The sequence below is a fragment of the Carlito syrichta genome, unplaced genomic scaffold, assembly GCF_000164805.1.
Source record: "Carlito syrichta isolate Samal-C Ts95f unplaced genomic scaffold, Tarsius_syrichta-2.0.1 Scaffold153578, whole genome shotgun sequence".
NCBI lineage: Eukaryota > Metazoa > Chordata > Mammalia > Primates > Tarsiidae > Carlito > Carlito syrichta.
In genome coordinates this window covers 122,496-147,052 of record NW_007097674.1, presented here as the reverse complement: position 1 = coordinate 147,052, position 24,557 = coordinate 122,496, and the positions used below count along the sequence as shown (strand labels likewise).

Here is a 24,557-nt window from a genome sequence, read left to right as displayed (position 1 = left end):
TTAAGAGTCGAAAATTATTTGAAATAATTTTTGAAAAATCCTAGGGAATAAAATGCAGCTTAGGTCAAACTATTATAATTAATGAATTATACTTGATTTAAAAAGAAGTACAAACAAGATGACTTCTTCAGTTTCTTTAAGTTAACATTTACTCAGGTAATAATCGCTTCTGGAATGGCCCATATGTGACTTAGGTTTGCATTATTCCACCTAATTGCATTATCACATATTATTATACCCAGGTAGAAAGAGATAGACCTTCATCTCACCTGTTGTTCCAAAATAGCTTTTTCAATGTCTGTTGATTCTTTGGTCTGGGATGAGGTAGTTTTGCCTTGTGTATTCCTTGCTAGGGTAGACACCCAACCCAAAAGCTCTTTAACCTTCTCCACATGTTCCTGTTTTTCCTCTTCTACCACTTTCTATAACAGGAAATAGAAAATCAGTATCCTGGCAATGTCTTATTTATTATACTAGTATGACTTCAGATTTCCTAAAATAGAGATATGTTACCTATTTAAGTAAAGCAGTAAAAATAACCCCAAGTTAAATATAATTTAGCCTGCTCACAGATGTCTGTGTGATCTCAACAGTTAAATTTGTTTTATCTAGGTTTAATAACTGTCTAAAAAACAGCACTGTTTTATATATGATAAGCATTCAAGTAGTTAATGATTTTTTAAAAGTCCTTCACATATAGCATCTTATTCATTTTCACATTCTTAGGTTTGCAGGTAAAGAAACTAAAGTCTATTGAGATTACGTTAGATAAGTATTGACATAAGGAAAGTCTTGCTAATTTACACAGGCAAAAGATGGTATGGTTAATGTTTTCAACAACTTATCTTTTATAAGAATGATTGATGTGGAAACTTATTTTGCACAGACATAGAAGTTTTTTTATAATTACAAAAAGGTGACATGCTCAGTACAACAAATTGAAACATGTCTGAAATATATAACATGTAAACTCAATCTTATTTCCTCAGAAATTTGGTATAAACACCTATAGACTTATTTATATGCCAGATTATGTCATTGCAATACACAGATTTTTTGTTTGTATGGAAGTCATAACTATGCATAGTACTGTAACTTCTTTTTTCCCCAAATAATATATAAAGATATTTCCACATAAATTTACTTAAATCGATTTCATTATTTTTAATAGCTTCTTAGCATCCCATTTTACGGAATTTGGAAGTTTCCAACATTTTCCTTTAATAAATTATACTTTATTGAAGATCATTAGGCTGGGCGCAGTGGCTAATGCCTGTAATCCCAGCATTTTGAGAGGCTGAGGCGAGAGTACTGCCTGAGCCCAGGGGTTTGAGACCAGCCTGGGCAACTTGGCAAGACTTCATCTCCACAATAAATCTAAAAATTAGCTGGGTATGGTGGTGTGTGTCTGTAGTTCTAGCTACTTGGAAGGCTAAGGTAGAAGGATTGCCTGAGCCCAGCAGGTAAAGGCTGTGGTGGCACTGTACTCCAGCCTGTGCAGGACTGAGACTCCAACTCAAAAAATAAAATAAAATAAAAAAGGATCTTTGTTCACATCTTTTCTTTATATATTCAGATTTCTATCGTAAAGATACTTGGAAGTTGGGAATACTAGATATAATATAGTCAATCCTCATTATTCACGGATTCTGTACTTGTGAGTCATCTACCCACTAAAACGTGCTTATAACTCCAAAATCAATACTTTAAATAGTAGTTTCCTGGTAATTCCCAACCATGAACAGAACAGCAAAAAATTTTAGTTACCCAATGCATGTTACCAGCTGAGTTAGGGTGAGGCGATGTTCCTCTACCATCTTGTTTCAATTGTCATGCTATAAACGAGTGTTCTTTTCACAGTGTATTTAGTGTCATGTTTTTCACAATGTTACAATTTCTGGTGGTAATTTCACTATTTAAAATGGTCTCTAGGTAGTGCTCACTACTGTCTAGTTCTAAGCACAATAAGGTTGTGATGTGCCTTACTTAGAAAAATATATGTTAGATAAGCTTCCTTCAGATGTGAGTTACAGTGGTATTGGTCATAAGTTCAATGATAATCAACAATATATAGTAAAGTATCTTTAAACACACATAAAACAAGGTTATGCATTGATCCATTGACAAAAATTTATAATGAGAGGCTTGCAAGAATCTAACCCTGCACTTCCCCTAGGAGTAATGGTTCAGTATTCCCTTAGTAGCAACTTTACAGAACACAACTACTGTACTGCAGAACTGTTTATGTACTTAGACTACAAGCATGTACCAGCATGCCAGACAAAGATTTGTAATTGTACTTTCAAGATGACTAGGACTTAATTGCCCTCACCTCCTCTTCCTCCAACCGCCGAAGTGCATCACTGATGTATTTCACATGCTGAGTCGTTAATGTTACCAATGCTGTGTAACGAGTCCTTAAGTCCATGAACTATGGTTCAAAAGAACAATTCAGATAAATCATCTGCCAGCAAATGAAATTTAAATAGTTGAAAATAAGGAGAAAGTCTCATGAAGTCACACACTCAACAGAAAAGTGAGCCCTAAAATTGAACTGTAAAGTCCAAACAAATGAATCTTTCCTTAAGGGAAGGCAGTGGAGTATTTCCTTTCCCCACCCTTTCACCTCTTGTGTGATGGCATCTGAAGAGGAAATCATGCGACGGCGCTTGCCAGGGGATTTCTGCTGTGATTCGACAAATGCCTTGTATGTCATCAGTTGCAATTCATAGTCCTAGGAAAGGAAACAATTTCACTACATTTACTTAGGGTTTTATTGCTCATATATCATGTAATAAAACCGTAGCATTTTATTGCTGGAAGGAGTTTTGGTGACCATTCAGGCTGAAGGGTAGCAAACTTTTTCTGTAAAGGACCAAAAAGAGGCTGGGCTCAGTGGCTCAGCCTGTAATCCCAGTGCTTTGGTAGGCTTAGGCGAGTAGATTGCCTGAGCCCACGGGTTCGAGACCCACCAAGGCAACTTGGCGAGACCTCGTTTCTACAATAAATCAAAAACTAGCCAGGCGTGGTAGCGCACACCTGTAGTTCCAGCTACTTGGGAGGCTGAGGCAGAAGGATCGCTGGAGACCAGCAGGCCAAGGCTGCGGTGGCTGGGAGCATGCCACTGCACTCCAGTCGTCTGGGTGACAGAGTGAGACTCCAACTCAAAAAAAAACAAAAAAAAAAAAAGAAAGAAAGAAAGAAAATATCAGGCCAAACTCTGTTATTGAAGGTAAAGCAGCCATAGACAATATGTAGATGAAAGAGTATGGCCATGTTAAAATAAAACTACTTATAGACACTGAAAATTGAAATTCATGTAATTTTCATGTGTTAGAAACATTCTTCTTTTGCTTTTTTTCCCATTTCTCATGGGCCATATAAAAACAGATGTGCGGGCCAGATGTTGCCTATGGGACATAGTTTGCTGACTCCAGTTGTATGCAGCCTGTTGCTTGCTGACCAACCTTTTCATCTCATATGTGGGGAAATTGAACCCTGAGAGAGGAAGTGAATGTCTCTAACTCAGTGGGTGAATAGCAGAGTCAGGAATAGAATTTCAAGCCGGGCTTGGTGGCTCAGCCTGTAATCCAGCGCCTTTGGGAGGCTGAGGTGAGTGGATTGCCTGAGCCCGCAGGTTCGAGACCCGCCTGGGCAACTTGGCGAGACCTCATCTCTACAATAAATCAAAAAATAGCCGGGCGTGGTAGCACACGCCTGTAGTTCCAGCTACTTGGAAGGCTGAGGCGGAAGGATCGCCGGAACCCAGCAGGTTGAGGCTGCGGTGGCCGGGAGCGGCCAATTGCACTCCAGTCTGGGCGACAGAGTGAGACTCCAACTCAAAAAAAAAAGGAATAGAATTTCAGTCTTCTAATCCCTAACCCAATGCTCTTCTCATTTCACTATGATATTCTGTCGCTTCCTCTGCAATTCTGTGAGTGTTGCCCCAGTCTGGGCCTTTTCCATCTCTCACATGGATGGGTGTAGTAGCCTCTTACATACCCTTACTGCAAATAGTCTCACCTCCAATTTCTCAATTGTGTCACCAGAATAATTTTTCTAAAACTCAAAGATGGCCACATTATTCTTCTGTTTAAAAGCTTTCAATGACCTAGAGCAGAGCTTCTCAAACATCACTATGCTTACAAATCATTCAGGGACCTTATTAAAATGCAGAATCTAATTCAGTAGGTTTCAGATTCTACATTTCTGATAAGCTCCCAGATGATGCTGATGCTGATTCAATGATAACATTTTGAGAAGCAAGAAACGACAAAGCCAAAACAGCTGAACAAGGTTTTGCATGGGCTGGGCCCAGCCTCCCTGCTCATTTTCCAGTCACTGCCCCTCATGTACCTTCTAACTACACTAGAATACTTGCTATTTCCTCACAGTCCCACGTATTTTCACTCTCCTATGCTTAGATTATGCAGTACCTTTGCCTATATTGTCCTGTTTCTGTTGTCTACTTAGAAAACTCTGGACAGAAGGAAAACATAGAATGAATTTCTAAAGGAAACCATAAAAAAATTGGTAGAAAGAATAATAAAATAATAATTATTATAAAAGTAACTGCAGCCACTTACTGAATGTGCTTTAAATTTGTGGCATATGCCGGGCTCGGTGGCTCAGCCTGTAATCCTGCGCCTTTGGGAGGCTGAGGTGAGTGGATTGCCTGAGCCTGCGGGTTCGAGACCCGCCTGGGCAGTGAGGCTTCATCTCTACAATAAATCAAAAAATCAGCCGGACGTAGTAGCGCATGCCTGTAATTCTGGCTACTTGGAAGGCTGAGGCGGAAAGATCGCCGGAGCCCAGCAGGTCGAGGTTGCGGTGGCTGGGAGCGGCCACTGCACTCCAGTCTGGGTGACAGAGCGAGACTCCAACTCAAAAAAAAAAATAATAATAATAATTTGTGGCATAGTCTTATGCAGATATTATCTCATTTAATTTTGACAATCATTCAGTGAGGTAATTATTAATCCCATGTCATAGATACAGGAAGAGAAACTTGGGCCAAATGCTTGCCCAACATCTCAAGCCTGGAAAATAGTGAAGCTAGGATTTGAACTCAATTCTTTCTGACACCAAGTCTTTCTTCTGTTATTGACTAAAGGAATGCCTTCATTCAAAAAGTGTTTGTTGAGTATCTACAAGGTACCTCCCATTGTTTTTAAAGCTAGACACATAGTGTGGAACAGATCAGAAAAAAATCTCACTCCCTGGGAACTTACACTCTAGTTGGAATTCATAGAATTAACTATAAAATAATCTCAGGTAGGTTTTCCTTAAAGATGTTATAAGAGAAATAGGGAAAGGCCTGATATTCATGGGTTAACAGAGAAACACATAAACCATACAAAGATTTGGAGTTTTATTATGGCTGATACAAAGCCATTTGGATAGTTTTGAGCAAGAGAGTGACATGATCTGATTCACCATATTTCACCTATTCTGATACACACATTTTTCCTACATTTTAGTATCTCTTCAATAGGGATATATCCTATAATCAATGGTATATCTTATAATTGGCAGTCTCTTTTTCCTGGTATGCACACAATTATGGTATAGCTTATAACCATTGGAGTCTAAGATTCAGTGACATGCAGTGTGTTCTAAAAAGGTAAATCTGGCAACCGTGTGGTAAAACAGCTGGTGGGGGCAGTAGCAGAAGCAAGAGTCCAGCTCAGAGGTGTTGCAGTAGTCTAAACAAAATCCCTCACTTAGGTGCCAACTAGGGAAATGGGAAATAATGAGAGGTAATCAGATTTGTAACATATTTGAAGACAACCAACAGAGAATATAATACTTGGGGCAAAGAGATGCACTTAGGATAGGATGACTCTTGGTTGTGTTGCCTCAGCAACAAGAGAAAATGGCAACAGTACTTCCCGATTCAGGAAAGACAAGCGAGAAGCATATTTGAGAAGAAAATCTGAACTTTCTGTTTTTGTCTTGGCAAGTTTAAGAGGTCTATGGTCATCCAGCCAATATCTGGTACTTCTCTGAGCAACCCCAAATATGAGGCTACAGGAAGTACACATTTGCTTAACTGAAGAATGGGGCCAGACTCTAGCAAAAGAGTTCTGCTTAATTTGTCCAGAAACAGAACCTATAGTGATAATGCAAGTTTTCCTCAGCTAGAGATCATTTATGTTTCTTTTGGGATATGGTGAAGTTACCTTTACAATAGTGGAGTATTGTTGGGAAAATTTTTGACACTGGTCCAGTTTTGTCTGATTTCTCTCGATTTCTGCAAACAGATCCTAGAAACCAAAACATCACAACAGCATTATCATTGCCATTATCATCCTTGAAACACCTGAGCATTTACTATGTTCTAAGCCCATGGTTTTCAAGCCTTAGCTGCATCAGCATCACCAGGAAGCTTAGTTAAAGCACAGATTGCTGAGCCCTACCTCCAGAGTTTCTGGTTCAGTGGATCTGGGATTGGGCCCAAGAACTTGCATTTCTAACACGCCCCAGGTGATGCTGATGCTGCTCATCTGGGGTCCACAGTAGGAGAACCACTATTATAAGTGGTTTTACATGCATCATTTCATTTAATCCTAACAATAACCTTATAAGGTAGCTTAAATAATAGTGTCCATTTTGTTGATGAGGAAGTGGAATACTGAGAGATTAAGTAATTTGTTCAATGGCTCACAGGAGATAAGTGAGCCAGGATAAGAATCCAGTCAATGTGCCTCCAGATTTCATACTCAACCATAATGCTAATCAAAAAAAACAAAACAAAATAACAACAAAAAGCACTTTAAGTAAAGTCATTTTCTTCCTTTACGGCTTTCCCTGGGTTTTCAAAACCCATACTCTAATCCTTGTAAAATAAAATGGAATCAAGAAATAAATATAATTTTAATCTGTCCATCTACTGGTTTCAGTACATAATTTCAGAAACTCAGGATAAAGGGACTTTACAGGTCTTCTAACAAAAACGCAAAACCAGTATTTTGATATCATCCTGCTCAGCCCACTCTAAGAAGTGGAGTGGCTTGGCATTTGGGGGAAGCATCAATGACAAGAACACCATTTTCTTTTAGCATGAAACCAGCCCCCCATCCCACTGCAACTTCCACTGTGCTACTGCCACACCCACCGTCTGCTGGCTGAGTTGCTCTGATAGCACTCTGCTATCCTCTGCTTGGCCTGGCTTCATCATTTCCTGCTGGGCAGTGGTTTCCTCAATCCATTTGATGAGAGTTCCATGGCAAGCTCGGTAATCTCCCAGAACTTCCTGGATACTTTCTAGGTCAGATTGGCTGGTGGAACAAAAGACAACCACAATCAGACACCTAATTATAATAAAGTAAAAGAGGCCACTTCCTCCTTAGCCCATGCTTCCAGTTGGGAATGGCCGCAAAGCATACATCTTTATGTATGGGCAACAGTGATGAAAGGCTGAGGGAGACCTATACATGGACCCAGTGTCCTGGAGTGTAAAAAGTGAGTAGAAACCAGTTGTACCCTGCTAGTCCTGAAAACTGCCTTGTGGTCTGACATGCCATAATAATCCTTGTCAAATTTTTCACTTCGGTTGCCAAAGAGTAAAGTAGTATTAGTTGTATAGTTCTGTACCCTGATGACAGAGTACCTGTCAGTGCACCACAGCTATCAGTTATGAATCACTATACTTCTTGAGGCAGAAAGGGGAGGGAAGAATGAAAAATAGTAGTTACTTCCTGTTATTTTCAGTAACAGTTGTATTGTGTATCATTTCTATTAGTCCAAGCAGCCTCAGGATAGTAATTCAAATAGAAAGAATCAATCCAAACTTACGTAAGTTGCTAAACTCCTCTCCCTAAATGTTTCCCTACCCAGCTTAGCCTCAGAAAAGTACGGTTTCTGAGTCTTTCCTATCCATATCTGTTATTGGAAGCAGGAATTTTAGTAACAAAGATTTTTAAAAAGTCAATTAATTAGCAAATGAGAGGGAAGTAAGAAATTCTGTAAAGCCCAACTATTTAAAAAAAGGTTCATTTTGGATTCAAAGCTAATAAAACTAGAACCTAGGTTCTGTCTTTGAGAAAAGATCATCAGGTAACCTCTTATTTTTATGAATCAGTTTTACTCTGTTGCCCAAGCTGGAGTGCAGTGACATGCTCACGGACACTGTAGCTTTGACCTGCTGGGCTCAGGCAATCCTTCTGCCTCACCCTTCCAACCAGGTAACCTTTCAAGTCTATATTCTAGGAAGCCACTGTCATCAATGGCTTGACTAGATAAGACCTAGGACACAGGAGAGGCATTACTAATAGGACTACCACTGCTGATCCAAAAGCAAGTCTCAGATCTGTTTTGCTTTTGGGCTGCTGGTTCCACCTCTCTATCACTTACCTTGTCCAGAATTTACATATTTTTTTAAATTTCTACCCTTCCCTATCGATTCCTGACTTTAAACATAAATATACAGATAAAACTCTATTTTTGTTTAAGACCTTAGTTCTTGAACTCTATTAGGAGAAAAAGGTGGTACCACCACTCACCGGGTCTCCAGCTGGGCAATGACTCGGTGCCAACGCTCCTGCAACTGGGAGCCTTTTTCCTGATAGCGCTCCAAATCCAGGTTTCGCTCAAGTGTCAGACAACTCAGCTGCTCTGCCACCACCTTGGCCTTGGCAATTTCTTCATCCAGGACAGAAAACACTGAATTCTTGTCCTTCACATCACTAAGCCAGTGCTATAAAAACAAAAGCACAGAAGCAGGTAAAATATTCTTCAGGCTAAAAGAATTCAGACTAAGGTAGGAAACAATGTACATTGTCTACAGCTGACTCTACATATTATCTGTGATTGTGCCCTGGAATGTCTGTGCTAGAACTGCCTCCACAGGTCATAGTCTCTGCTTTCCTGATGTACACTGGGAAGCCAAGAGTAGGCAGCACCATATAGAGACATGTACAAAGAACTTCTGTTTAAAACATGGCTTCACTACCTATAAGCTATGAAACCATTGTAAGTTATTTAACCAGTATGAGGCTTCATTTTCTCATCTGTAAATAATTATAAAAAACTCTGGCCAGGCAAGGTTGCTCACACCTGCAATGCCAGCACTTTGGGAGGTGAGAGGATTGCCTGAGCCCACGAATTTGAGACCAACCTGGGCAACATGGTGAGACCTCATCTCCACAATAAATCAAAAAAGTAGTTGGGCATGGTGGCACGTGCTTGTAGTTCCAACTACTTGGAAGGCTGAGGTGAAAGGAATGCCTGAACCTAGCTGCAGTGGCCATGAGCATGCTGCTGCACTCCAGTTTGGGTGACAGAGTGAGACTCCAACTCAAAAAAAATCTCTTCCTCAACCACCTCTAACAGAGTGAGAATCAAATGAGATAATAATTAAGTGCTTTACACACTTATGGCATAGCTATGGATTGTATCTAATTAAGTCATAATTTTACTAAGGAGAAAAGGGAGAAAATACACAGAAAAAGTTGTTTCCCTTTTCTGCTAGATATATGTATTCCCTTCTTTGAATACATAATAAAATATATTAAATATGACATTCTTCCTAGTTGAAAAGCAAATTTAAATCCCCATCATGTCATCCAAAATTGTGTTTGTCTGCAAACCCAAAACAATGGATATGTGAAGTCGGCCTCCTAAGAAACTTAGAGCAGCCCACCTGTAATGTAGACCGGTGGGCCTCCAGAGCTGAGAGATCTGCTGGTACTGATTCTTCTTGACTCAGTTTGATTTCATAACCTTTGACCAAGAGTTCAGCATCCTGTATACTACGCACTATAACATCAATTGTTTTTAATCTGTGGGGACAAAAATCACCTTCCTTCATTAACATATAAATTTTAAGAGATGGCTTGATATAGCTTCATGAAACATAACTACCAAATTCAATTTCAACATTTTTGGGTATAACAGGGTTTTGTGAAAACAGGAAAGTGTGGTATATATGCTGCCAACTTAAGCTAATTCAAAATAAAGTTCAAAGTGACACTGGAACATGCACTCATATGGTAGACTCATGGAGAAAGGCATGAGCCCAGAAAATCACTTGACACAAGTAAGAGTTTAAAATCTGCTACTCTTCAGGTCATGGGTGGGTAAGAGAAGATCTTCAAAGACTAATATCTAGTTTACCTGAAAACTTTTCTTTTTATTCTTTAGTCTCTCCTTCTTTATATGTCTCTAAGTGTTATTTTCAGAGGTATCTAATCAAACAGAAATGAGGTACAAAATGGTTCTATCACTGCAAACTAACTCCCTGCTCATATCACTGGCATCTGTTCATTGCATTCAAATGTATTTACTCCATGTTAATAGGAGTGAAAGCTGGACCTCTCACCATGGTTATATGCTCTTCACTCTTCAAGATCTGCAATCTCTCTGGTTTATTCATGAAATACTCCAGGACTTTCCCCTTCTTATCCCAGTGAAAACCAAGGCCCTTTAGACCCAAAACCTCAGATCACTCACTTATTCAGATAGACAGTGGAAAGACCATAGACATGGTCCATCTTTTCCACTAACAGATTCAGTTCTGAGCGCAAAGTTGGGACACTTGAACCAGATGGAGATTGATGGAGAAAGCTGTTGCATTTCACGGAAACAGCATCCAAGTCTGACTTCAGCTGCTGTAAATCTTCCTGGGTGTGCTGCCAGAAATAAGATACACAATTAACACGGAGACAGAATTTAACAAAAAGTCAGAAAGAAGTCCTTATGTTGGGCACAGTAGCTCATACCCGCAATCCCAGCACTTTGGGAGGCCCATGGGTTTGAGACCAGCTTAGACAACATGGTAAGACCTCGTCTCTATAATAAGTCAAAATCCCAGCACTTTGGGAAGCCAATGTGAGAGAACTGCCTGAGTCCACGGGTTCGAGACAGCCTGGGCAACTTGGCAAGACCTCATACCTACAATTAAAAAAAAAATAGCTGGGCATGGTGAAATGTGTCTGTAGTTCCAGCTACTTGGAAGGCTAAGGAGGAAGAATCGCCTAAGCCTAGCAGGTCAAGGCTGTGGGAACTTTAAGCATGCCACTGCATTCCAACCTGTGCGACAGAGTAAGACTGTGACTTAAAAAAAAAAGAAAGGAAGAAGTCCTTATTTGTAATAGCAAAATACTGGAAACCACTTAAATATCCATATATAGGAAGCTGGTTGAAAAATTATTAAACAGCCATACAATAAAGAATGATGTGGCTATTTAAAAAAAGAGAGAGAGAAAGATTTCTAGGAATGGATAGAGTAGTTTCCAGGATATATTTTTAAGTAGAAAAAGCACAGTCAACAGAGTATCTATACTATGTTACATTTTATAAATAAAAGAAGGGAAAATAAGAAAATATACATGTGTGTTTAATTATACAAAGACAGAGATAGAAAGGATAACCAAAAATTAATGAGATGGTAGGAATGGAACTGAAAGGATCAGGGAAAGGGAATGGGATAAAGGGATGATGTAGGAGAGTAGATTTCTAAACATAATTCTGAATAGCTTTGGCTTTTGGAACCATGTTAATATTTTACAATGAGCCTAACTATAGTTCAGATAAATAACAATCACACTGAAGGGAGAGAAGGGGTAAAAATACATGCAAGTAGTTTCTGAATATAGTATTTGGACAATTGATAGACATAACCATAAATAAAACAATAAATAAATGTTGAGTTCCCCCTTTGAGCTCCCAGATCAAATGTAATAGTCTTCATAGAGTTCTCTCATACCATTCCAAGTAGAAATGTTCTACTGATACCCTAACTTCCTACTATAATCTTTGCTCGGAAATCTTATGTCATCTCTTATATTGAAGCCTCTAATTATAACTTCAACCTTTTGTTCTTCTTTAACTATAGTATAAGCCAAAAAACAAAGATCCTGGCTTACTTTTCTTTACATGTCTCAGAGGACTTAATATGGTAATTAATATTTGCAGCTTTTACTTCAAGACTACTACATTTGTATAGCATTTTCCTTTTCTAGGAAGATCATTACATGTACTATACCACTTAATTTTCAAAACAATTCCATGACTCATGCATTGTCATCTCCATGTTAGAGAGTTAACTTTCTCAAAGTCACAGAGAGAGTGTGCATCAGAGCCTACATTAGAATCTGAGTCTTAGCTGGGCTCAGTGGCTCAGCCTGTAATCCCGCGCCTTTGGGAGGCTGAGGTGAGTGGATTGCCTGAGCCTGCGGGTTCGAGACCTGCTTGGGCAACTTGGCGAGACCTCATCTCTACAATAAAAAAAAAAAAAAGAATCTGAGTCTTTCCGTATATGTTCTGTGTCACATGACTGAAGGTAACCATGCCCTTGGAAGTAATACAGACACATCAGGGAAAGAAGCAAGAGTAACATCTCTACTAAGCAGTTTTAAAATACACAGCCCAATCCTGCGCCTTGGGAGGCTGAGGTGAGTGGATTGCCTGAGCCCATGGGTTCGAGACCCGCCTGGGCAATTTGGCGAGACCTCATCTCTACAATAAATAAAAAATTAGCCAGGTGTGGTAGCACGCGCCTGTAGTTCCAGCTACTTGGAAGGCTGAGTGGGCAGGATCGCTGGCGCCCAGCAGGTCGAGGCTGCGGTGGCCGGGAGTGGCCACTGCACTCGAGTCTGGGCGACAGAGTGAGACTCCAACTCAAAAAAAAAAAATACATACCCAAATGTACTGCTTAGAACAATTTTCTAGTCTGCTTACTTTCTCAACTCTAGAGGAAACTATCACCATTCAGCAATACACCTGGAGCTGAAACCATGCTTCTCCACAGGTAAGAGGTATTTATAGACTGCAGGGAAGAAATCCTGACTAGGACTGCCATGAGTCTATTGCCTCATCACTTAGAATCCATACTCTTTTACTGAACAATTAATTCTGAAAGCATTTACTCCACAACCATGTTGTTCTTAGAGCTTACCTCTTGTTCTGCAATCCTTAATGCACTGTCCTGCCAAGCATCTCCGTCAGTCCTAGAGCTGGCTAAGGACTGAACTCGTTTGACCACTCTCTGTTCACACTCCTCCACGCGTAGCCGGATATTCTTCAGCTCTGAAATGTACATCTTGGCCATAGTCTCCTCTTTGTCCTCTGTGAATGTTACAAGCACAGAAGACCATTAAGCTTCACCTCAGAGAAAAGCAGACCTGACAGAACACTGAGTAAGGCCTTACTTGGGGAATGTTCTGCCTGATCCTAAATTTCACACACTATATTTTGATCTTTGAGGAGCCAAACATGTTATATCCACAAGAAAATGTGATAAGTGGATTAGCAATAACATCCGAAATATCAACAGACCTCTTCTTCCATTAATGTGACTTTGAGAATTCATTACTACAAGTTTTTCTCTATCTCAAATTTTTAGCAACTCAAATGGAAAAAGCTGGTGACATTACTTTCTATTTATATGAGGGGTCCAGCAGCACCCTTCAGGGTTCTCATCCCACTATTCTCTTTCCCTCTTCCCAATGCACACACCATTCTCCATGGACTTCATCAGGTGCTGGAAGTGGGTTTTACAAGTTTCCACCTCCTCTTCCAAGCGCAAGCGATCGGCCACTGAGAAAAGCACGGAGTCACGACTATCCTGTAGGAAGTCTTCAAAGTGGGCCTGGAGGTTCTTCATAACCTGGTGGCACTCCCCAGGTGCCAAGGACCGAAGCTAGAAATAAAAAGCCAGAAGAAATTGCAATAGAATGATAACACTTTCTTCATTCTTTTTATTTGAGTCGAACATATATACAAAACAGTTGCACACAGACTATCATCATAAACATGTTAATTTTCATAAATTGAACTCAATCATTTAATCAGCATTCAGATTAAACAAACAAACAATACCATTATTCACGAAGCATCCTTTGTGCTACACTGGCTATGACTTTTAATAATTGTTATCTAGCCAATATTCACTTACTACATAATCTTATGTAAAAGAGATGCTCCTCCTACAGAATGAGAAAAAGCTTCCAACCTTGTCCTCTTATCAAAAAGACCAAAGATGTTACTTATTTCTTGTCATCGTTGTTGTTGTTGTTGTTGAGTAGGCATCTCACTCTGTCACCCAGGCTGGAGTGTAGTAGCATGCTCACGGCCACAACCTTGAGCTGCTGGGCTCTGGTGACGCTTCTGCCTCAGCCTTCCAAGTAGCTGGAACCACAGATATGTGCCACCACACCCAGATAATTTTTTGACTTTTCATGGAGACTAGGTCTTGCCAAGTTGCCCAGGCTGCTTTCGAACCCCTGGACTCAGGCAATCCTCTCACCTCTGCCTCCCAAAGTGCTGGGATTACAGGAGTGAGCCATCGTGCCCAGCCAATGTTACTTATTACAGTCATGAACTTCTTTTACCTTCAAGCTTCTCTTTCTAGTTTGTAAGATCCTCAGGTCTCCAACCCTGAAACAGTATCCTGACTCCACTTTATTCCATTTAGGTGGAAAAAAGTCTCACAGTAATGAAAAAGCTTGCCAACAGGATGTGAGCCTAAGGTAAAGTTTTCACAATTACCTTTTCTAGGTTCCAAGTCTGTACAAGGTCAAGGTCTTTCCTCAGATAGTTCCAGGAAATAAGGCTTTTGGTGTTAACATGTAGCTGGTGCCAAAGGGCCATCACCTTCTGATAAGACTGTTCAACCCTAGAAACAACACAGAACCTGACTATACCTTTTGTAAAACTTAAGCTCCATATTAGAGAACTTTTAAGAAAAAATCTGACTGCCTAGCTAAACTGAGTTTATATGTTAAGCATAGAAAGGCAATACATCAAATACTAACAACCCAGGACTGTTTAGAACTAACCTAATTGAGATCTTCAATTAGGATTTGTTACAGTATTACAAATATTATGCCAGCACATATTTAGCAATCTCATAAATGTTATCTGAATATAATGTGAGAGGCTACAAAGAAGAAATAACCGGAGAGAGCAAGAATAGAGAAAAGTATAAATAATCACATTTAAAATTGCTGAAAAATGATATTAATGCTTAAAAAGTGACTTGCAGTGTTATATATATTTACAAAAAAGCTAAATGTTTAAGAGTTAATAACAACTTGAGAAGTTCATCTGCTATATTTATAAAGTACAGTATGAAGGGTTTGGAAATATTTTTTCTTAAGCATTTCATATCTAATTCAATCTCAACTTCTGTAAGACTTATAAAAACACAAATACAAAGACACACTCACACACACACCACATTACCTTGAATTAGTTCAAGTTGAGAAGAAAATGTGAGATATAAAGAATAGGATTACAAATCAGAAGCTAGAATATCAGTTAAATAAGAAGCACTAAACCCATTAGTTTATCTTCCCTTTCTCTAAAAAGTTAGCTAAAATTTTGGTAAATTTGAAATGAAAAGTTCAGGAATTCTCAAAAGACAAAGAAAAATATAAATAAATTAAAAATAGAAAATAAAAGAACATTGGAAAATCAGTTCAGGAGGTTTGACATTTGACAAATGTGAGTTCTTAAAAGCAAGCACAGAAAAACATAGAGAACAAAATAATTAAAGAAATAATTCCAGAAAAGCTTTCCCAGATCTGAAAGATGAGTTTCCAGTTTGTGTTCATTATCACAATGAATACAAAAAGATTCAGCTGGCCAGGCACGGTGGCTCATGCCTATAATCCTAGCACTTTGGGAGGCCAAGGTGAGAGGATTGCCTGAGCCCAAGGGTTCGAGACCTGCCTGAGCAACTTGGTGGGACCTCCTCTTTATAATAAATCAAATAATTAGCCAGGTATGGTGGCGCATGCCTGTAGTTCTAGCTACTTGAAAGGCTGAGGTAAAAGGATCATCTTAGCCCAGCAGGTCAAGGCTGTGGTGGCCGTGAGGGTGCCACTGCACCCTAGCTTGGGTGATAGAGATTTCAACTCAAAAAAAAGGTTCAGTCAAAGCATCTCCTTCAAAGATTAGAGTCAAAGAGAGAGTTTAAAAGCTTCTGAATTAATAAAGATTTCATTAAAAAGGTAAAAGTATCAAAATGTTCTGCATCATGACAGTGGTAGAGGATACACCATACTATGCCTCTCTCAAAATCAATAATGTTGCTCACTACAAAAGGTGTATTTTACTGTTACATAAATCTTAAAAAAAAAAAAAAAAGAATGAAAATGGCACTATACTTTTTAAGAAGAAATCCTGGAAGTCGAAAGCAATAGGGCAATGACTTCAAGGTTCAGAGTGAAAATAACTTCCAAAAGAACTGTATATCTGGTCAGGTTAATTATGAAGGAAGAAGAAAGACATTTCAGATCAATCTCCAGAGTGAAGATGAGGTGAAATACTAGAGAGGGAGTACTGAATCACGCCGGCAGAACAAGTCTAGACTGGAAAAGTAGAATGGTCCAGAAGAAAATGATGTTTCCCAAAGAAAATAAAAATGAAAGTTATCTGTGATATATGGTTATATTGATAAACCTTTAAAGTAAGAGAATTTGGGGATAAACTTATAATAGGCAAATAGAGTAGTAGGTAAATTAAAAAACAATTACCCATTCCAAGGAAACAAAGAATTACATATAAGAAAGCAAATAAAATAATTTATTCATACATATATTCACTCACCTACTCATTCATTCTTTCATTCAACAACTGTTTACTAAGTACCCACTATGTGTCAAGAATGGTTCTAGGTGTTGAAAATACAGAGATTAAAAAAATAGACAAAAATCTCTAATAGAAGTAGCAATAAACAAATATATAATCTATAAGGCAGTATTAAGTGTCTCAAAGAAAAAGAAAGATGAATAAAGGAGATAGAAGGTGATAGGCAGTGAGTGCTGATAGTGGTCCACAGGGATGATAAGATGAACTGAATGAAGTGAGGCGGTGAATCATGTAAATATCTGAAGTAAACAGAAATTGCAAAGGCTGTGAGTCTAGAATATGCTTGCTATGTTCAAAAAACAAGAAAAAGACCAGAGTGGCTACAGGTGAGTACAAGCAAGGAGAGTGGCAGAAGAGAAGTACAGAGAGGTAAGGCACAATCACCACACAATAATTCCCTAGAGTACTATATGCCTCAGCTTTAAACAATGTAATGCACTAATAAAGAAAAAATATACCAACTTAAACAAAAATTGTGACATTACTACATTTAGAGAATGAGGAAAAAAGAAGTGTGTGTGTGTAGAAAGCTAAATGTTAATTTCCTAGAATAAGAAGTTAATAATTTCCAAAGTTGAAAAAGAAGTCAGAAAAATAGAAGAAAAAATCATATTTGGAAACTTGGAGTTAAAATCCAACAAAATCCGCTAAAAGAGCTAAAAACAGTTAACGCTGGGAAGTGGAACTTTGGGGTGGTAGAGGTAATTGCTGGTTTTGATTATAATAAACTTTTTTGTGTAATCCAACTTCTGAGAATATGTATATATTTACTATAAATGATTTTAGATGATTTCTGAAATTAAAGAAAATTAGCTGTCATTATAAAAGTCAATCTTTTCAAAGTAAACTGTTTATAAACAAGAATTATGTAAAAAAAGAAATATCACTGAATATACTTTGACTGAACAAAATTACTTATGGAAGACCTACTATGTTGCTGGCAGTACTGGTCTTGACATCTCTAATAGTAGGTCTTTTCCAGAAAAAACTTTACAACTCGGTCTCTCTTTTCAAGATCACAAATGCAGATTCATCCCTGCATCAGTTCACCCTGGTCAACAGCAAAGGTGGCAGTACTGATGGAAACTGAAAAAAATTACCTGCTAGCCATCTCAATGGCATCCTTATTGGGTGGGGGGATGAGGAAGCAGACTGATGGTACCATTGCCTCATTCCCTGTGGGGCTGATCACTTTCCATTTGGTCCGCTGAGAATTATCTTCTAGCACACACTCATCATTCTTGCAAATAGTAATCTGAAGAAACAAATTCCCAAGTTATTGCTAAGGAATAACCCATTATTACCCTTAAACCCATTATTACCTGGTGCCTGATCCCAAATCTAAAAAATCCTCTAGATAAAATCTACTTAAGATCTGCTATCAGCTGGGCACAGGGGCTTATGCCTATAATCCCAGCACTTTGGGAGGCAGAGGTGAGAGGACTGCCTGAGCCCAGGGTTTGAGACCAGCCTGGACAACTTGGAAAGATCTTGTCTCTACAATAAATCAAAAAATTTAGCTGGGTATGACAGTGTAGGCCTGTAGTTCCAGTTACTTGGAAGGTTGAGGAGGAAGGATCGCCTAAGCCCAGAAAGTTGAGACTGCGGTGGCCATCAGCTTGGGCAACAGAGTGAGATTCCAATTCGGAAAACAAAACAAAACAAAAAAACAAACCTGCCATCACTTAGTGAGGGCTCCTGATTTTGGCCAGGTAACAGGTATAAATCCACAACATAGTGAAAATTGTGACATCAAATAAATCAAAGAAACAGTGCTTATTAAATGCCTATTACATGTCAAGTAACTCAGTATATGAAAGTTGTTAGGAGACTCTTAGACCTAGACCAAAAATTAATGAAATATGAATAGTCAAAACATTGGTTCTGTGATACTTCTTCCTCTTCGCTTCCTACCATCCCACCCAAACCCCTGAAAAAGTTTGAGCATTTTGGAATTAAGTCTTTCTCTTGAGAGACAAGTGACCGACATTATTATTTCTACTTTATAGACAGAAATACCAAGACACAGAAAAGTACAGTCCCATTCTCTTATTCATTCATTCTTTCTTATAACAAATATTTCTTGAGTACCTACTATGTGCTAGATAAAAACAGCATAGTAGTAAGCAGACAAACATGGTCTGTATTCCACATATTCTAGCCATGTACATAGTTACAATACTATGTGATCTATGCAATTTACCAGGAACAATGGAAAGGACATGATCCAGTATTGGCTGAAGAAGTAAAGACAGATTATTCAAGACCTTAAAGTCACATTAAGAAGTTTAGACTTTCTCCAAAGAGTAATGAGAAATTGTTATAAAACTTAAGCAGAGTGTCATTTTTGTTTATAGATCATTCTGGTGGTAGGATAAAATATACATTGATGAGGAAGCTGATATAATAATCCAAGTGAAAGAAACTTATGATCCAATTTAGCGAGGTAGAAGCAGGGATAGAAAGAAGTACATTTAGGGAATATTTACTATTAGTGTTGGCTTGGTGGTCTTACTAGTTATGGAAGACGGATGAAGATGGGAGAGGGACTCAAGAATATCTTCCAGGTGCTATCAAGTATCATCTCTGTCAACACTTAGGCAATGGGTAGATGATCATGCCAGTCACTGAGGCAGGGAGCAGCAGGTCAAGATTATAGAATTAAGACATTTTTTTTTTAATGATTGAGAGATTTGAACATGTTTAAATTCTAATTTTTAAATCTCTATAATTTTATCTTTCCTCATCATCACAACCCCAACTAAAGCCTTTCCTTCTCTTTTCCTTCCCTCTGGAGCCCTTTTTTACCTCCTCACCTCTATCTGCCGATAGTCACAGATGGCCTTAACAGAAATGGTGTTCTTTAACACATGGTCTGGACTACGTGGTTTTAGTTGAACAATAGTTTTTGATCTCCCAACAAGACTGGCAACGGAACTCTTGGACTGTATAAGCTGCTCCTTTTCATCCTACAAAATTAGAAGAAAAACAAAAAGACATTAATGGTGCTACTCAGGGTGACTAAGTCAACAAATTGAGTGCTCCACTCCCTCAGAGAATGTCATTTCTCAGTTAAGTAGGGATCGCTGGTGGAGCTATCTTAGACAAAGATTTAGACAAAGATAAAGAAAAAAAGAGATAATGTTTCTGTCTTCTACCAAGTGCTTTTGTAATCAAAATGTGCAGCTTTCTCCCTGTTCCCTTTTCAACGATCCATAAAGCCACATGCAAAAACAAAAAACAAAAACAAACTTCTAGCTGCCAAAACAGCTATATAGCTAATAAATGATTTTCCCAAATACAGTTCAGAGAGCATGAAAGTTAAAACAATAATAATAATAAGTGTATTATTATTATTATTTAATTTCTCACTGGCAGAAACCAGTTCTTCCCTTTCTGCTTAGGAGAAACTAGTAATACTTATTCAGAAATTTTAAAATAATTATATCTCCCAAGCTCTACTCCAAATATTTTACTTAACTAAATTGAGTCAAAATTTTTAGAGAAAGATCTTAACTCTTTAACCAACAATGATGTTGGTGAAGGCATCATGATAAATGATTTAGTGTTTAGCTTTTAGTACCTTGCTATACTATATTTGTATAAATTTGATTGGTTTGAAAGACATATCATGCAAAACTGAAACTCTCAAATCTCTGCAAACTCAATAATCTTAAAAACAAATAAACTTTTTGTCAACAAAATTGGCAGCAATCTACTACCAATTCACTAGAGAGTGAAAGATACCTTTATCTATTAACCAGGATGTTTCAAGCCCATTTTGAGGTATAAAAGTCCCCAGAAGAGGGCTTTGTTAGATGAATGTAGATGTAGATGAAAGTAAAGAGTTAATAATGTTAGGAAATGCCATTAAAGAACTAAGAATATGCAAGTAAAGAAAAAGAAATGCTTAAACAAACTACCTGTGCCTGTCCCCGGGAGCATGATTGGAAGAAATACAACTTTAACTTATTAGTTAAGAAAGAGGAATGGAATATACTGGGGAGACAGCCACATTTCCATACTTGTGAACTGGTCTACCCATTTCAGTTTCCTTACAATAAAGATGTCAATTTCTGTCTAACCCACAGTCAAACATCTCAAGCTCCAGAGAGCAAGTGCTCAGCGTGGTAATAGTTCTGAAAAGAACCAGAAGCCAGGACAGATGCTCCCGAACCTGACGGACAAGCTGAGGAGCAGACCCAGGTGACTCCATGCCCCGATGACGCCGCCAACCCGATGCCCCTGACCTGGAGAGGAGGGAACAGAGCAGCGACCCTCGAGAAGAGAAGATATGACAACCATTGCAGAGAAGTTACCCTATGACAGAAGGTACTCTGTGGGAAGGAGGAGATAATAGCCAAGGATTATATTCCTCCTTCATATCTGTAGTACCTCTAAGAGAGACATTTTAGAGACAACATCTGAAAAGTCAAGTTTTTGTCCTTCATTCTAAATTAATTAAATTAACATACTATTTACCCCGGTGAATGTAAAACCATTCATAGGTTTACACTACTGAAAGTGTTAAAAAAACAACTAGTGTTTACAAATGCCCAAATCTCACCCACTAAAATAAAACAAAACAAAAAAACTGTTTTGGGTTATTTTGCTTCTTTTATTTAGAATTTTCTACTAAACTGTGAGAATCCCCTGACTTTGCACACAGGAAACATAATTTCCCTATTGCAAACATATTTCTGTCTTAATTTCAGCTCGAGCCCTGTCTTGTCAACTCTGTGTAATACACATTTAAAAATCTAAGTAGTCTTGCTGGTAACAGCAATCCTGAACAAATAGTTCATAGTTCATTGGAACAAATGAATTTGGATTAAATATTGAATGTAAACTGTTTTTTTAAATTAATATTGCTATATAAACAAACTTGACAAATATTGCATTGCCTGTAAATAATGTTTTAATGTTGGCCTTAATTAAATTCAATTTTCTAATATCTTATCATTACCAAAAGAAAATTACCAAGGAGGAAAATTTTGGCTTAGGTGTATTTCATTTTCTTAAAATTCTTTTTTGCATAAAAGAGTAAAAAAGAATTTGCTATCGGCTAATCCCCTTCAACCCTATTTTTCATAGGCTACGCCTCATCCTTGGCTCCAACTATTGCTTTCAAATAGGAACAATGTAAAGAAAGTATGATGAGCACAAAGTGGCTCAAGGGGAGATGACTAACATACCCAAAGAAATTGTATTAGCAACTTCTTTAAGGAAAGAAAAGAAAAAAAGGAAGGGGACAGAACAAAAATACTTAAATCTCAGTCAAACTTTATTATAACAATGACCCATTGCCCTGGAGCTTTCAAGGATATTAAACAGCAGCAGCTGATATATATGGTTTACTGTTTCTCAGAAGTAGTCATGTCCACTGATGCAACACCCACCATAGAGTCCTGGAGCAGGTCCTCAAGGCGAGATAAACTGGTATTGTGGTCACAGGAATATTTTCGTTTGATGGAGTCTTGGAGGTTCCTCAAGAATGACTCTAGATCCCGTGCATCACTGAAGAACTGTGGGAACATAAGGGAAGAATGCCTTCTTATATGTTACCTAAGAAAGAACAGCCTTACTATGCTCCACTGGATTAGTGATAGTTCATTATAAAGGTCACAGAAGCTAAAATGCTATGTCAGCAGAATATTACTGATGACTACCACAAAGCCTACTAATCCCCATAGAAGAGTTAGCGTGTTTCTCTCCCTCAAAAATTACTGCTCTTTGCTCTTGACTTCTGGCTGGTGTCATAACTTGGCTGTGAGGTATATTAGACTTTTCATGAAAAGTCTAGAGATTGAGTGATCAAATGTTTCAATTCATTGATATGATTACAAAATAATCAGGGAGATTAATTAAGGGCAAAAACAGAGATAATAGTTTATTTCCTCTTCCTACCTTACCTGAAAATAAACAGTGTATTCTTTCATGTTGTGACAGATTTTTTTTTTAAAAAAGGCCCTAATATCTTACAGCTCCTTGCATCCAGAGATAGGGTCCATTTCTCTTCCCCTTGAAGTTGGGCATGGCTACATAACTTGCTTTGGTCAAAGGCACATTAATAAATGTGACAGACACAGAAAAAAAGCACTTGTGTCCTGGCACTTGCTCTCTCTTGCTACTGATGGAACATAGTCACTTTGTGAAGGCTGTTGGAAGTAAGAGACACGTTGCCTGGTACCCCATTACCCCAGCCAACTGTCAAACATGTGGAGTGATGCCATTTGAGAACAACCAGGCTCCAGCCTGCCAGTAAGATAAGCAAGATGAGAAGAACCACGCAGTTGAGCCTAACCCAAATTGCTAACTCACAGAACCATGCACTAACCAAATGATTACTGTTTTAAGCAACTAAGTTTGGGGATGGCGACTTATATATTAAAAGTGAACTGATATAGATGTGTTTTGTTATTTGATTTTAGAGACACTGTCTCACTCTGTCTTCTAGGCTGGAATGCATTGGCATGATTGATTATAGCTCACTGTAGCGTCGACTTCCTCAGCTCAAATGGTCTTCCCAAGCACAGCTAATTTTTAAATTTTTCATGGAGATGGGGTCTCATGTTTCCCAGGTTTGATAGATGTGTTTTTTTGTTTTGTTTTGTTTTGTTTTGAGTTGGAGTCTCACTCTGTCGCCCAGACTGGAATGCAGTGGCACGCTCCCGGCCACCGCAGCCTTGACCTGCTGGGCTCCAGCGATCCTTCCACCTCAGCCTTCCAAGTAGCTGGAACTACAGGCACGTGCTACCATGCCCAGCTAATTTTTTATTTATTGTAGAGATGAGGTCTCACCAATTTGCCCGGGTGGATCTCAAACCCACAGGGTCAGACAATTCACTCACCTCGGCCTCCCAAAGCGTGGGATTACAGGCTGAGCCACCGAGCCCGGCCGATAGATGTGTTTTGAACCTCACCCTTCACCATATGTATGTACGCCAACACACAAACACAAACCCCCCCATACCTGAAAGTAAGCAGAATTCTCTTTCACATGCTGCTCAACACACAAGCACAGCTGCTTCATCCACTGCAGCTGAGACTGGACAGCAGCACTGTAAGCCTGCAACAACCAAACAGCAGAGAGAAGGGCATGAGTTTAAGAGATCGTGTGTGTGTGTGTGTGTGTGTGTGTGTGTGTGTGTGTGTGTGTGTGTGTGTGTGTGTGTGTGTGTGAACTCTGCTAATAACAGAAGAGACATGGGAGATACCTGACTGGCATCTGCTCAATGCTTCTGATGAATAAGAGGCTTGCCTTTTATCCAATATGGTTTTGTTAGGAGTTACATAGAAAAGGCCTCTTCCACACTCAGTTGCAACAAAATGATCTGGCCAGCAAAACCCAGCCATAAATAAACCCCTCCTAGATTTCACCACTGTTTCTCTTCTTTGGGCAAAGGCACCACACCAACAAGCGGCAAGATCTGTCAGGCCAGTTATTTGAAAAAATATGGTCCAAATCACTTTTTATCCTAAAGTTAGGAGCCAATGTTTCTTCTATCATTTCTCTCAGTAGTGTTCCTGAGTATCAAAACTATTTGCAGGCTTTTGAGGAGCTATAGGAACAGTCTGGGATGAAGGGAGAAGACCCAAGACAAATAATACTTTCTCCAGATCTTTCAGTAGAACAAAGCCTCTAATTTGTATACTTTTTCAACAAAACTCTCTTGAGCATCTGACATCCACACATTCTCAAATCACATACCTCCACCGTCTGCTTGGCTGGGTGGTTCTCAAGTGACAGCAGTTCTGCTGTATCTTGTAGAGAACGAAACGCATCCTGTTTCTCCTCCAGCTCCATTGTCAACTCCTAAAAATGGAATTCAATTTTATGGAATAAGTGCTATTAAGGGAGTGGGCAGCACAAAGAAAATGCTGTGTTCCCTACCCTACTTTAAAGGCGCCTACAACACAGAACTGGTGCCAAAGTGAGACATATAAACAACATATGTCAG

At 38.8% G+C, this 24,557-nt stretch overlaps 1 protein-coding gene across 1 annotated transcript in view; it reads right to left on the bottom strand.

The window, feature by feature from the left end:
- LOC103252075 (microtubule-actin cross-linking factor 1) overlaps positions 1-24,557 on the bottom strand; it is a 237,477-nt gene that overhangs the window by 150,398 nt on the left and 62,522 nt on the right. The window contains exons 17-33 of the mRNA XM_021708921.1: positions 24,308-24,412; positions 23,570-23,665; positions 21,996-22,121; positions 20,520-20,525; positions 19,413-19,565; positions 17,697-17,851; positions 14,491-14,617; positions 13,459-13,642; positions 12,899-13,068; positions 10,453-10,631; positions 9,644-9,782; positions 8,505-8,698; positions 7,118-7,280; positions 6,183-6,266; positions 2,627-2,734; positions 2,333-2,431; positions 270-422 (exon numbers count right to left, since the gene is read on the bottom strand). Coding sequence (XP_021564596.1) covers positions 270-422; positions 2,333-2,431; positions 2,627-2,734; positions 6,183-6,266; positions 7,118-7,280; positions 8,505-8,698; positions 9,644-9,782; positions 10,453-10,631; positions 12,899-13,068; positions 13,459-13,642; positions 14,491-14,617; positions 17,697-17,851; positions 19,413-19,565; positions 20,520-20,525; positions 21,996-22,121; positions 23,570-23,665; positions 24,308-24,412 — 2,241 coding nt within the window. The remainder of the gene's footprint in view (positions 1-269; positions 423-2,332; positions 2,432-2,626; positions 2,735-6,182; positions 6,267-7,117; positions 7,281-8,504; positions 8,699-9,643; positions 9,783-10,452; positions 10,632-12,898; positions 13,069-13,458; positions 13,643-14,490; positions 14,618-17,696; positions 17,852-19,412; positions 19,566-20,519; positions 20,526-21,995; positions 22,122-23,569; positions 23,666-24,307; positions 24,413-24,557) is intronic.